The sequence below is a fragment of the Pongo pygmaeus genome, chromosome 8, assembly GCF_028885625.2.
Source record: "Pongo pygmaeus isolate AG05252 chromosome 8, NHGRI_mPonPyg2-v2.0_pri, whole genome shotgun sequence".
Lineage (NCBI taxonomy): Eukaryota > Metazoa > Chordata > Mammalia > Primates > Hominidae > Pongo > Pongo pygmaeus.
The window spans coordinates 93,871,375-93,886,256 of NC_072381.2; the positions used below are offsets into that span (position 1 = coordinate 93,871,375).

At 39.9% G+C, this 14,882-nt stretch overlaps 1 protein-coding gene across 2 annotated transcripts in view; it reads left to right on the forward strand.

The window, feature by feature from the left end:
• The window catches only part of LIPK (lipase family member K), a 49,090-nt gene that overhangs the window by 20,589 nt on the left and 13,619 nt on the right, over nucleotides 1-14,882 (forward strand). For both annotated transcript variants that reach the window (XR_008491948.2, XM_054435662.2), the window contains exons 3-8: nucleotides 73-190; nucleotides 4,255-4,453; nucleotides 5,449-5,558; nucleotides 6,780-6,916; nucleotides 11,986-12,132; nucleotides 14,347-14,418. Coding sequence is in view for 1 of the 2 variants with exons in the window: in XM_054435662.2 (XP_054291637.1) it covers nucleotides 73-190; nucleotides 4,255-4,453; nucleotides 5,449-5,558; nucleotides 6,780-6,916; nucleotides 11,986-12,132; nucleotides 14,347-14,418 (783 nt within the window). In the remaining variant the exon portion in view is untranslated. The remainder of the gene's footprint in view (nucleotides 1-72; nucleotides 191-4,254; nucleotides 4,454-5,448; nucleotides 5,559-6,779; nucleotides 6,917-11,985; nucleotides 12,133-14,346; nucleotides 14,419-14,882) is intronic.

Sequence of the window (14,882 nt, forward strand, 5' to 3'; positions counted from 1 at the left end):
CTATGTTGTAATTCATGTGTAAAAATTAAGAGATTATAACATGAAGGTACATATTTCCTTTCCTCTTTTCAGAGCCAGATTATTTCTTACTGGGGTTATCCTTATGAAGAGTATGATGTTACAACAAAAGATGGTTATATCCTTGGAATTTATAGGATTCCACATGGAAGAGGATGCCCAGGGAAGACAGGTATTATTTATTTTGTTATGAAAGGAAAAATACTTAAAGCAGAGGTACTTAGAAGTCCTGGGAGAAGTCAAGCAGTTTTTGTTCTGAAATTCTTAGCAGTCCTTTCCACTAGAGGAGAAAAATTATCACCCCCCACCCCCACCTCTCTGTTTAATTTGTGTAACTTTGAAGTTTTAAGTCACTTTTATATACACTGTTTATCTGGTCACTCCTTTTCTTCATGACTTTGTCTTCCTACCAAGCAAACACAAAAACACATCATGTTCTTACCCTAGTGATACCTCTGTCCCGTTTTGAAAATCAGAAATCTAGGGGTTATTCTTGATACCACCTCTCCCTCACCTTCTACATGCAACCTATCATCGTCATCTATCAATTTTGCCTTCTAAATTTCTCTCTAATCTGAAAACTTTCAGCTTCAATAATCATTCAAATCCACGTTTGGATATAATGTCTTCAACTACTACGATGCCTTCTCACTGGTATTAAACTATTTGTAGTCAGTTCTGGACTCAAGTCTGTGTGATTTCATGGTTTAAAGTAAATATTACCCTATTAGCTCCCACCTAGCAACAGCTTCTCAGCTTGTCAGATCACCATCTAGTTGAGCCTACCTGCCTTCACTCCAGCCTCCACCATGTCCATCAGGGTGACCCAGAAGTCCGCCTCCAGCAGCTGTTGGTACAGGAGCATACCCAGTGCTTGTATCAGCTCCTCTACTTTCTTCCAGGTGGGCAGCAGCTTTCTGGGTGGCCTGGGCACCAGCATGCGTGTGGGTGAGGTCTATGCTGGCGCTGGTGATATGGGAGGCTTCACAGTTATCACAGTGACCCAGAGTCTGCTGAGCTCCCTAAAGGTGGAGGTGGATCCCAACATCCACGCTGTGAACACCCAGGAGAAAAAAGCAGATCAAGACCCTGAACAAGTTTTCCTCCTTCATTGACAAAGTGTGGTTTCTGGAGCAGCAGAACAATGTGCTGGAGACCATGTGGAGCCTACAGCAGCAGAAGACAGCTGGGAGAACGTGGACAACATGGAGAGCTGCATCAACAACTTTCTGGGGCAGCTGGACGCATGGGACCAGAAGCTGAAGCTGGAGGTGGAGCTTGACAACATGCAGGGGCTGGCGGAGGACTTCAAGAGTAAGTACCAGGATGAGATCAACAAGCATATAGAGATGGAGAATGAATTTTCCTCATCAAGAAGGATGTGGATAAAGTTTACATGAACAACGTAGAATAAGTAGTCTCGCCTAGGAGAGCTGCCCCAGGAGAAGAGAAGATCCGTGAGCTGCAGTCCAGATCTCGGCCACATCTGTGGTCCTGTCCATGGACAATAGCCGAGTCCTGGACATGGATGGCATCATCTCGAGGTCTCCGCCCAGTACCAGGAAATCGCCAGCCGCAGCTGGGCCAAGGCTGACAGCATGCACCACCAGATCGAGTATGAGGAGCTGCAGGCCTTGGCTGGGAAGGCTGAGAATGAGCTGTATCGCAGGAAGGGGATCTTCCAGGTGAACCGAAACATCAGCCGGCTCCAGTATGAGACTGAAGGCCTCAAAGGCCAGAGAACGCGGAGCAGCGTGGGGAGTTTGCCATTAAGGACTCAACGCTGAGCCTGCAGAGCTGGAGGTCGCCCTATAGCGGACCAAACAGGAGAGGGCGCCTTAGCTTCACCGGAACCTGGAGCTGATGAATGTCAAGCTGGCCTTGAGCATCGAGAGCGCCACCTACAGGAAGCTGCTGGAAGGGGAGGAGAGCCCGCTGGAGTCTGGGACGCAGAGCAGGTGTATGCATAGGAGGACCAGCAGTGGCTACCCAGGTGGGCTGGGCTTGGCCTCACAAGCTCTCCCCTCAGCTATGGCCTGGACTCCTTCCAGCTTTGGCTCTGGCGGGGACTCCGGCTCTTTCAGCCGCACCAGCTCCTGCAGGGCCATAGTTGTGAAGAAGATTGAGACCTGCAATGGGAAGCTGGTATCTGAGTCCTCTGATGTCCTGCCCAAGTGAATGTCCACGGCAGCACTTCTCAGCTTACCCTTCCTGTGGCTGTCCCACATCCTGCTGGGGAGGCAACTGTGCAGGGGAGCATGGGCAACTGGAGGCCCATCTGACGCTCAGCCCTAGCTCTCAGCCCACCCTACGCGGATAGTTTACTGCCTAGGGTACACCTCTTGCCCTTGCCTCCAACTGAAAAAACAATTTTATTTTTTTTCTAAAATAGAACCTCAGGTATCCTCAGGAATCTCTGCAAAAAAGACCCTATTAGTTCCTATCAGTTCTGTGCTTAAACTTCATTAAAGAGCCAGTTCTAGCTCCCCACAATGCAGATGGCTATCTGTAGGGGGGGAAAAAAAGAGCAATTCATTCCCCAGAAACTATTTGCTCTTGCTTTCTTCTCTCTCTTCTTAGTTCATTTTATACTTTGACATGTCAAATAACAAAACTTCTCAATATCAGAAAGACTATTTATTTAAAGAAAAACTCTAGATTTCTAAAAAGAGAGGAAGATATAATGGTGTTTGTTGCTGGCTTTACAGAGCTAATTATTTCCCAAAATAACTCCATAATTACAAATAACTTTGTAAATACTCAAGAGAACTTTTAAGTCTCTCCAAGCTTTTCTCTTGTCATTTCTGTCATATAGCTGCCAAAATTCATGAGACAAAAAGCTGTACAATGAGAAACTCTCTCTCTAATCTGAGATCCCTGTGATCTGTCTCAGACTCAGATCAAAGAGGCCTGATGGCACTTGACTATTTAATGGTACTTAACTTTGGCAGAGTTAGTAACACCTCTTCTTTCCCTCTATTCCAAAAGGTGGAAAAATGGACATAGACTCTTAGTTCCTTGGTCCCGATGGCTGAAGGCTCTCTGAGAGTACAACTTACTTACTCTCAGGAAGCCATTCTAGTTCCAAAGGTGACCTGAGGTAGGATCCTGAGATACCAACATAGCATCACAAACCACTTATAAAGCAGAGGAAACGCCTACTCACTTCTTCCCTCTCTTCTCTCTTTTTCAACACTTTCTCACTTCTTTCTTTTTCCTTTCTCTTTCTTAGTTAAAATGTTCCTATTTTACATAGGGAATAGCATTTTTGTATCATATTAACAATTTTAAACTGTAAATTTCTACTTATAACCTTAATTTTTGCTTTCTAACAATTCAAATGAAATGAAGCAGTGCCTTTAAAACTTAGCATAGTGCTTGACATTCAATGAGCATTCAACAAATGGCATTTTAATTATTGTTTTTATTATTTTGAAAAAAAATTTAAGTTTTTAATCAGATGAGTCTTGAAAAATATAAAGCTATTAATATAAGTAACAGTAATAGAGCTAATACATATTTACTGTCCCAGACAGCTTTTTGTTTGTTTGTTTGTTTGAGACAGAGTCTCGCTCTGTCGCCCAGGCTGGAGTTCAGTGTCACGATCTCGACTCACTGCAAGCTCCGCCTCCCAGGTTCACGCTATTTTCCTGCCTCAGCCTCCCGAGTAGCTGGGACTACAGGCGCCTGCCACCACGCCTGGTTAATTTTTTTGTATTTTTTAGTAGAGACGGGGTTTCACTGTGTTAGCCAGGATGGTCTCGATCTCCTGACCTCGTGATCTGCCTGCCTCAGCCTCCCAAAGTGCTGGGATTATAGGCATGAGCCACCGCGCCTGGCAACCAGACTGCCTTTTATATGTTTTAGTTCTCATCGAATTCTTATAAATACCCTAGGAGATAGCATTTGTTATTATTTCCCATTATACAGATAGGTTAACTGAGGCACAAAGGAGTTCATGCACATCAGAAGGGATTTTGAACTAGGGCAATCTAACTTCCACACTTACATAATACAACATATTATATATAATCCTTTACAAATGAGAAAACAAGACAGAGAACTTAAATAATTTACCCAAGTAAGTATCTCAGAAGGGACAAGATCCCAGGTTTGCCTGGCATCAAATTTTATCTCTTAACCTTTCTTTTATACTACAGAAATTCAGGAATGAGATTTTTCTTGTAGACACTGAGGAAGTTCAAACATGAAATTCTTGTTGCCTGTGTTTTGCAGCTCCAAAGCCTGCTGTGTATTTGCAGCATGGCTTAATTGCATCTGCCAGTAACTGGATTTGCAACCTGCCCAACAACAGCTTGGCTTTCCTTCTGGCAGATAGTGGTTATGACGTGTGGTTGGGAAACAGCCGAGGAAACACTTGGTCCAGAAAACACCTTAAATTTTCACCCAAATCACCAGAATACTGGGCCTTCAGGTAAGGAGAAACCTATTAATGAATAAAGTGTGTACTTTTCTCATGTACATGTATGAACACCTAGTGATTTTTTCCCATTTTGTGTCCAAATGCACCCAATGGAATCCACAAGAGGGAAACAAACCTTTCTTTCTCTACCCAAACTTTCTTCACAGGCGCTAAAGAACTGTCATTATTATTGCATGGCTGTTTTAGAACTCCTGCCTCCTTCCTGGTATCTGTGTGTGAGTGAGTGTGTGTGTGTATATTCTGGGGGAAGTAAGAAGAAAACCTGATTATAGAATGGCTAAGCAACAGTGTTGCCAGCAGCAGCGCCTGGGGGTGCTGTCTGCTTCAGAAGCCATGCCTACCCGGTCACAGGAGCAAACCGATGCACTGGCATAGGAGCTAAGAACCATGCCTTGGAGGTCATGAAAACCCTGTGTTCCTTGGCCTCATTGCCTGCCTTCTTTCTGGAAACCACTGGCACTTCCTAATTCTATGGCATAATCCACTGCACCCTTGCAAATGACTAGAAAATTCCCTAGGTAAGTATTTCTTAAACTATACACAGGATCAGAAGTAACTGAGGTCATTGTTAAATATGCAGATTACTGGGTCTCTTCCCAGGAAATTCTGATTCAGTCAGTCTGGGCTGAGGTCTGCAAATCTTTTTGCTTTATTATTCTCTCTTTTAGATAAGCATTCCAGGTAATTGCTATTTTCAGAGGAGCTTGGTAAATCTGTTATAGAATTAAGTGAATATGACTAGCCTTGCAAGAAAAGCATCAGTAGGCCTTGACAAATCAAATTTTTCTGATTTCAGTTTCTTAAAAATGTTGACTTGCAATCAAGGTGACACCCTTAAAAGTTGCATAGATGCCTAATATCATATATTGACACTAGTCTTATATTTAACAAAATCAAAGTATTTATGTCTTCACTGAATGTGTTTAAATGTTCTAGGCCTAACAATGAGATGACTTTTTAAATTTGTTATTCTTTGTTTTTGATAGTTTGGATGAGATGGCTAAATATGACCTTCCAGCCACAATCAATTTTATCATAGAGAAAACTGGACAGAAGCGACTCTACTACGTGGGCCACTCACAAGGCACCACCATAGGTGTGTTTGGGGCAGATGTGATCAGAGAATGTCAGGGGCTCTTCTTCCATATTCATGGAATGGGGTCAGTATTTCTTCTCTCTGTGCAGTCTCCAATTGGGGGCTTGAATTGGGAAACCATTTCCTCTGGCTAATTTCTGTAGAGTAAATAAAATAAGAATGACAATAGGGAATTTTCCCTCAATACTAAATTTGGAGGTTGATAGGTAAGACTGAAAGAGGAAGAATTATTCATTTGTGCACCCAACAAACATTTGTCAGACACTGTTATATGCTGAGGAAGCAGAGATAAATATGGTATTCATTCTTTCCTTGAAGATCTCACAGTCTAGTGAGGGACACTAGAAAGAAAGTAGAGATTAAAAAACTCAGTGATTATATGCTACAATTAGTATGACTTTTAGTTGCCAGGGAGGCACTGGAGAAGGCCAGATGTGGGTAGGGCTATGTTGGCAGTGTTGTGAGGCCCATTTGTTCCCTTACTGTTCTCACTTTGGCTATAGGCCTCAACAATACCAAAAGGATTTCCACCAGTCTGTTTTCTATATCTTAATTCTTAAAATCAGAATTCTGGTGTAAAGTAGGTCTTTACATACTTGTACTTGTACTGTATCACACATCTTACATACATTCTCTCACTGGAATGAGATGCAAACATCTGAAACCACTATCATCCATGCTACACATATGGTTGAAGTGAGGAATCCGTTCTAATGGTGATATTCCCAAGTAACATCTTACATTTGATATATTTAATAAAGATTATAGACAAAGGTTATAAAGGTCAAATGCATGTAACCTACATACTTTTGACTTTTATAAAAATCATCATATAAAGATTTTACCATACACATTTACAGACTGAGAAAACCAAGACTCACACAGGGGAGGTCACATAGCTACTAAATTGGAAGCCAAAATTACAGCCCAGTTTCGTCTGATACCAGGACTATGGTCAAGCTGGAATGGGCTCTGGAGTTTACCTAGACATACCCGACAGTAGATGTTTGAACTCTCTCTCCTTGCACTCCCCAGGGACAGGAAACACTTTATTCTGAATTATTCAATTCCACCCTTGAGAAACTGAGAAATTCTTCTCTACAAATGGTTATAATTCTATGTTGTTTTTTGTTTTGTTTTTAATATGGCTACATTTACTACAACTTAAAATGAACAAATAATTATCTGAAAACTATGAACAAGTGTCTTCTTCCATTTCAGCTTTTATAGCATTTTCTACAAACCCAGAACTGGCTAAAAAGATTAAGATATTTTTTGCACTGGCTCCAGTTGTCACAGTTAAATACACCCAAAGTCCAATGAAAAAACTAACAACCCTTTCCAGGCAAGTAGTCAAGGTATGTGACTTCCCAAGTTTTAATGTGAAATAACTAAAAGTAGCTCTATTTCCACTGATTTCAACGGAAGACCAATGACATTTTACAAACTTTTGAGAAAATAATAGGTATTCAAGATATCCATGTAATTTCACTGATGATGTACACAATCTTATTAGCAGAGTTCAGGGAACTCCCCCTGTTGCTAATCTACCATACTTTCTTCATCTATATCTGGAAACATGTCTCCTGTGCCATTCCTCAACCACAGATAGAGAGAACTTATTTGATTGATTGGTTTGTTGAATTTAGTAGATTAAATTTTTCTGGTGATCCCTAATTTTTTAGGGGCAGTAGTGGTTGAGTTCACAGCATGGAATCAGATGATGTGGGTTTGAATCTTATTTCTATGACTTGCAAGCTGGGTAAATTTGGTCAAGACCTTAAGTTCTCTTCATCTGTAATGTGGGGATAATAATAGTTCTTACTCATAGGGCTACCCTGAGGACTAAGTAAGTTAATACAGCATATCCTCTAAAACAATGTCTTGCATATTGTAAACCTTTAGTAAATGTTAAGAATTGTTTTTGCTATCATTAGTTTTATAGAATGTACCCTCCTCCATCACTAAATGCCCAACCTTGTTTCATTTCCTGACACTTTACAGGCTGTCATTTTGACAATTCCTGAAACCCAGGCAAAACTCTAGGCTCCCTAATCTCCTCTAGTTGACAGCTAACTAATCTGATCATTTATCTAGTCCAAGTAAATTGCGTTGCATGGGTTGGTGTGTTTCCTTCTTGTATTTTAACATGGCCTTCTCCCATGGTAATAACTCGCATGGTGGTGATTGCACGGTTCAGTGATTTCAACGAGAGCAGATGAAAGTGAAACAATTCTGGCAGAAGCCTGAAGATTTACAGAAGATTCTTGTTGAGAGCTAAGCAAATTAGCCTATGGTGATTGAAGTTCATATCTATACATCCCAGAAAGACAGGTAGCAGAAAAGCCACCTGAAAATAACAAAACATGCTTACATTGCCTGTTGGTACTTGGGCCTCTTATACCATTGAGATTTCACTCTGGCCTGCTCCTACTATTAAGTAAACAATGCCAGACTTTTTGCTTAATTATTTCAGTATTCCCACACAACTAAGAGATATTTTTGGATGGTGAGATCTTTCCATTCCTCTTCATTTGCACAGCTCTCTTCAAACTTCTGCATACCCTGACATGTGTAGGATGTGGTGCAATTCAAGTTAATTCAGTCAAAAGATATCTAGGAGCTACTATTTCAAGGCCCTGGCATTAGGAAACAGCTATGTCTACAAGGGAACTTTTCAGCTCATTGCTATGAGTAAAACTAGGGTGTATGTGGGAGTAGAATGGGATTCAACTAAGGAGGTATTAGGGGACAATGGAAGGAAGTGGTGTCATGTCTAGGAGTTTAGACTTTGTTCTGTTAATGAAGGGAGGCCATTGAAGAATATTAAATAGAAAAGTGGCTTGATCAAATCTGCAATTTTAGAATGATTGCCCTTTCTAAATTATAACTCCAATAGAGGAACTATAGTACCAATAGAAGAACTGCCACATATGACCTACTAATTCCTAGTAGAAATTCCAGTATTATAATGACAGAGTAAAAACATTGTTAGGCAAACTCAGAGAAAAGAAAAATACTGCTAGCTGTTGGAATCACAAAAGACTTTTTGGATAAGATGGCATTTTAGTTTGGGCTTAAGGATATGATTTCATTATAGAGTGTGGTATAGAAAGGCTTTCTGAAACAAGAGAGAAACATGAGCAACATTGAAGTGGTGAAGCTCAGGCCATGGAAAACCACACATAACTCACTTTACTGGAGATTTATATTAGTATTTGTGAAGGAGAGTATGAGAAATCATGTTGGAAATGTAGAGGCAGATTATAAAGGGATTTGAGTGCCAAATTAATGAATTTGGAATGTATTCTATAAGTAATTGGGGAGCATGGAAATATTTGCACAGAGGAATGACATGCATAATGCCCCTTTTTAGAAAGATTCCCCTGGGAACCAAATGTAAGCAGATGGGGGTAAAGGGCATAAAAAAGGGTGAAAGATTAGGAGAATCATTATGGAGTTATTGTTAACACATCAGCTGATAGATGTTGGGGACTGGACAAGAGTTGTGCACAGATGAGAAGAATGATTATGGGGTTATTGTTAACATATCAGCTGATAGATATTGGGGATTGGAACAAGAGTTGTGCAACAAAAAATAATCTGTAAGATATGACAATGAAATGATAGGCAACGTTTAGGTATATTTTTGACTTTTCGAGGAATGGGCTTTCTTTCTTCTCTCCTCTCCCATCAGCCAGATGCTCACAGGCATGCTTGGTGAAAGGCTTCCTTTTTTATGGGAGCTTCTGGACTGAGACAACCTTTTTTCTCTCTCTGATTAGCACTTCCTTTTCATTGATGCTGCCAGTTCTTTCAATTGCTCCATTTCTATTACATTCAACTCAATTCATGAGAGTTGAATTGAATTCAGTATAAAGCATAAAGACTTAAGTCAGACAGAACTGGGTTCACATTCTGCCTCTGCCTCCTGCCTATTGTAACCTTGGACAAGTTATTTAACCATGCTAAGCCTCAATTTTCACATTGATAGAATGAGTAGAGTTCGTCAAGTTGAGAAATTCATTCATCCATTCCCCCTTCCTCACCTCCCATTTTGCCCCTGGACATTTATGCCTATGTGTTCTTGTCATTCTACTTTCTTTCTGACCTATAGATTGCTTTCATCCTTTGCTTTTGACATGTCTCTACAACATTAAAGATTCTTATTACTGTCTCCATTTCTTAAAAGAAGAACTTGAGGCTCAGAGAGCCTAAGCAGCCTGTCCCGAGTCACCCAGCTAATGGATGGCAGAGCCAGAATTTGAACCCAGATCTGACCAGGCAACCCATGGTCAGTAGCCTTTTTCATAGGTGGTGGTTTTTTCACTTTTTCAATGCCAACCTGAAGAAGTTAGTGAACAAGGGTGACCAGCTCAGTGGGCTGTTGAGGACTGAATCCAGCCCATGTTCTGCTTGGCAAGCCATGTGCCCTGGCATGGGGCCATGTTGCCAGAAAGAGGGGTGCCTTTTCTAATTCTCACACATACCAAAAGAGCTACTGGAAGGAGCCTGGCTCCCTGCTGTTATGTGACAAATATGCCTCCTCCAGAGCCAACCTGGAATTACATCTACAAGTTGGCATGCTTGCTACTCTGTGTATGGGTGCTATACTGCTGGCTGGCCTGCATTAATATCCTCTCTTTTAGCTTAGGGTAAAAGAGAAATTATTCACCTTTGAGTGAATGCATAGTAATTTCGCTGAGTCACAGGATATTCAGGTAGAATGGAGTCAGAGAAGGTCCTGCTAATTTACTCCGTATTTGGGAAAGCTAACTCCAGGTTTCAGGACAGAGATTATCTTGTATAGTCAGATATAATCTTTATTTAATGGAATATTTGATATTCCATGGAATATTAATGGAATATATGAAGTACCAAGATTTCATACTCCTCTTCATGTCCAAGAGAGGAAGAGAGGGATGGAGGCAGGGAAAAAGGAAGGGAAGGAGGGAGAGGGAGAGAAGACAGAAGAGGAGGAGGAAGAAGAGGAGGAAGAAGAAAAAGGGAAGGGAAAGGAAGGACAACAATATGTTAAATTAGTTCAAACCATACTTCTCAATTCTTTAGGTCTGGAAAGTAATAATAAGCCTTGTACATATTATCTGATTGATTCCAGCCTCTTCTTCATTTTATCACAATCACGAGGACACTTAGATAATACCCTAGATAATTAATTTAACTTGCCAAATTGTAATTCTTCCAGTGTAAATGTCCCCATAATAATTTAATAATAGTAGCAGCATACACTTATAAAATGAGCTTATCTTTTAAAATAATGTTGACATTTACTTCATGTTTTCAAGTGTGACAATTTAAATAGATTGTCACACGAATAAATGATTAAAGTAAAAGGCAGGATCTGACTTTAACTGGTAAACAAATATATTTTTTATTTATCAATAACTTGCTTTATTTATCAATCCATCCTTGGCAAAACAAATCCATGTGAAAGAAAATAGCCAGTTTATAAAAGTAATCAACACTTAAAATACGGTGTTAAGAAACAGGTGACATCTACCATAATGGATTCTTGGTTCTCTGCTCTGAAACCTAGAGTTGGCTTTCCCAAACACAGAGTAAAGATCTTAGAGTGAATTAGATCTTAAGTGAATAAATGCTAGTTATTACCGTTCTTTAGTTGTAATTTCTGGTTAATAAAGAATTCTAGAAGAAATGTGTGTTTATTTTTACTCTAAATGGGTATTTCCAAAGTTTTAAGAACTAAAATTGTCTTTTTACCTTTATATCTAGTTTATTATGCTAAGATTATAAAACTAGTAGCTGTGAAGCAAAGGAACTCACTTGCAACATTTCCTGAAATTCCACTAGTAAAGATTCATTTATGTGGGTTAAGCTTTTGTCATAGAAAGAATTCATTAAAGGATTCTGGAAGGAATGGCTCAAGTCTGTATCAGTCACTAATTACAATAGTAATAATAATTACATTAATTTATACTTTAAATAATATTTTGCATGTGCACTAGATGCTAGGAACTGCACTAATTGTCTTTTAAACATGACCTACTAACTTCACAACAGCCCTACCCATTAGAAAATTTTTCCATTTTATAGATGAGAAAATTCATAATAATAGAAATTTAAAACTCTCCTAAGGTATACAGAACGTGTTTGAATCCAGAATGAAACACATGTATGCCTCACTCCAAAGCCTTACTAATTTCCTGTGCGAACTAGTTTCTCAAGGGGCATTCTAAAAAACACCCGAATTAAAGGTTTTTGGGAAAAGCCATTAAGAGCTGCATTGGCAGGATTACAAAGCTAAAAACAAGCCTCATGATTTCGCTAAGGACCAACACTGAGCAGATGTCACGTAATACTGTACAGTCCTTCTTTGAACTATCTCTTTCTCCACTTTTGATATCCACACCTGTAAGATTTGATGGTGTTTTAAATTATCTCGTAGGTGTTGTTTGGTGACAAAATGTTCCACCCTCATACATTGTTTGACCAATTCATTGCCACCAAAGTGTGCAATCGGAAGCTATTCCGTCGTATTTGCAGCAACTTCCTATTTACTCTGAGTGGATTTGATCCGCAAAACTTAAATATGGTAGGTGTAAGTAATTGGGTCTGGGAAAACATTTGTTTTGTTGCACAGAGGTGATGAAAGTTATTCTGGATTGTATGGCAACTGCAATTCAAGGTTTCCTTTTTGCTTTTGGAATGTAATTAGTACATTCATGGCTTCTAATGAGAGTTGAGAGTCCACTTGCTTTCATAGGAGGATTTCAGAAGAAAGCTTTTCTGCCAACAATTCTCATCTCTTCTTACCTGAAACGTCCTTCGCTTAGATAAAGGCTATGGTTTTGATATTTATCTTGCTGTGCCTGCGCCTTATGTCAGACCCACTGAAGTAGAATCTCAGGGGGTGAGTCCAGACATTTGCATTTTTATTTTTTTTTAACCAATTTTCCACTTTCACAGTTGATTTGGAAAGTTATTTTGTGAACCACTTACTTCCTTAACCCAAAAGGATAAAAGGAGGCATGGTTCTTCAACAACAGCTACAAATTTATTGTTCAAGGGGTACCGAGAGGGATCAGTGTCAGGGTTCTTGTCAAGTAATTTCTAATTTAACTGAGATCCTTTCCATGATGACCCAAGGAGTTGGGGGAGGGAGGAGGGAAAGAGAGGAGTTGTGTTTGAAACCAGAGGTAGGATCAGGCTGAAGTTGGTCTCCACCTCTCTCACAGACTTCTGCCCAAAGCCTACTCTCCCAGTCAGTAGAAAGCACTGATTAAAATTTTTCTTGCTCTCAAGCAAGATTTATAAAAGGCTTTTTATGCAAAACATGTCTTAGCCATTGCCTTTCTATGTTCCTCTCTCACTTTCTCAGTGTACAATGGAAACTATGTTTGCCTATCACTTAGATGCAAGGATATATGTAGGTGAGAGCATATTATGCAGGCAGAGCTGAGTAAAAAGACCTTGAAGCTAACACAAAAGAGTGTATTTTAAAAGCACCCTCTCAGCATAGCCTAAGAGTTTGCTAAAGAAAGACATCAAAAAATAACACCCTTGAGTATTTGCTGGCCCCTGTTGTCCATATGGACACCTTTTGTCAGATCACCTTTTGTCTTTCTGCCAAAAAGCAAGACTTACAGAATATTACAGCACCTTCAAGGACATTTGTTTCAAAGAACCATAGCCAGGGGTACATAAGTAATATTGGTGGAACTTTGAAAAAATACACATTTCCAGAAGTCAACCTTTGAGATTTTGATTTTTATTCAGTACATCTGGATAGCTTATAAGTAGGTTAAAATATTTTTAAAGCCCTAAGATGTTTCTGATGCTTACTTTGGTGGAAAATAACTCTTTTTATTTAAAAAATAGTGCAATTGAAAATATGAGAGAATCAAGAGTTTTTGTGTGTGTTTTGTTTTTGTTTTTGTTGTGTGTGTGTGTGTGGTTGTTTATCCATAAGATATCTAAATATACTGACTGAATGAATTCTGTTACACAAACTTTCAGAGTCCTGTAGAATATTTACCACATTTTAAAATTCAGAAAACAAAAGGCAACATTCAGATCTATTCTTAGTGTCTTAGGGCCAACAGCTCTCTTTGAATGTCCTTTGGGACTTAACATGGGGTGAAGGAGAAGATCACTGGGGTTTTTATCCTTTAATCCCCTATACCCTTGAACCTATGGAAGTTGAGTGTGGAAAAAGATAGATTTCCTTTTGTCTTTGCCCAGTGGGATGCCCTCTGTAGGCTTTCTGAAGACACTGCTGAGGACAGGACAGAGTTGGTGGGGAAAAAGTTCTTCAAAGATGGGCTTTTTTGGTTAATATGTCTTCAGATTATATGGTACATGTTTTTTCCTTAAAGAAAGGGAAGAGAGGTTGGGCGTGGTGGCTCACACCTGTAATCCCAGCAATTTGGGAGGCCGAGGCGGGCAGATCACGAAGTCAGGAGATCGAGACCATCCTGGCTGACACAGTGAAACCCCATCTCTACTAAAAATACAAACACAAAATTAGCCAGGCGTGGTGGTGTGCACCTGTAGTCTCAGCTACTCGGGAGGCTGAGGCGGGAGAATGGAAACCAGGAGGTGGAGCCTGCAGCGAGCTGAGATCGCGCAACTGCACTCCAGCCTGGGCGACAGAGCGAGACTCCATCTCAAAAATAAAAATAAAAATAAAAATAAAGAAAGAAAAAGGGAAAAGAGGAAAAGAAGAAACTTTTAAAATTTCTCTCAAATGTTTACTTGTGGTATGATGATATGATTAGCCTCTAAATGAGAAGTAATCTCTTTGCAGAGTCGCTTGGATGTTTATTTGTCACACAATCCTGCGGGAACATCTGTTCAGAATATGCTGCACTGGGCTCAGGTACGTGCTTCTTATTCCTGCTTGATGCACACATACCTCTGCAAGACCCTCAAGGAGTGCTCTCAGAGAGCTCACTGCAGGATTCTGCCAGCACCTGCCATTGTTACATTGATGTTTTTGGAATCAGCATCAACTCTTCATTTTTATTTACTTCATTCCCATTTCTTCTCCTTGTCCTCAGTGTCTGAGTTTTGAGCATGGTTCTCAGATATTCTGACTGACTTCTGATCCTTAGATGATTCCAAGGTTCATTTCAAGGGAAAGCTTTTATTTCCTCTTTCAGGAAGTCATCAGCTCTAATAGAACTTTATATAAAATGATGCATCTTATTCCAGAAAGAGCTGTTCATCCTCCAATCAATATATGGGGCATTTCAGAATGTGGAAACGATGCTTTATTCAGAGCAAACTGAATACTAGGGAATAATTAAAATGGGTTTATGGCTTATTTTTTACCCTCAGTTA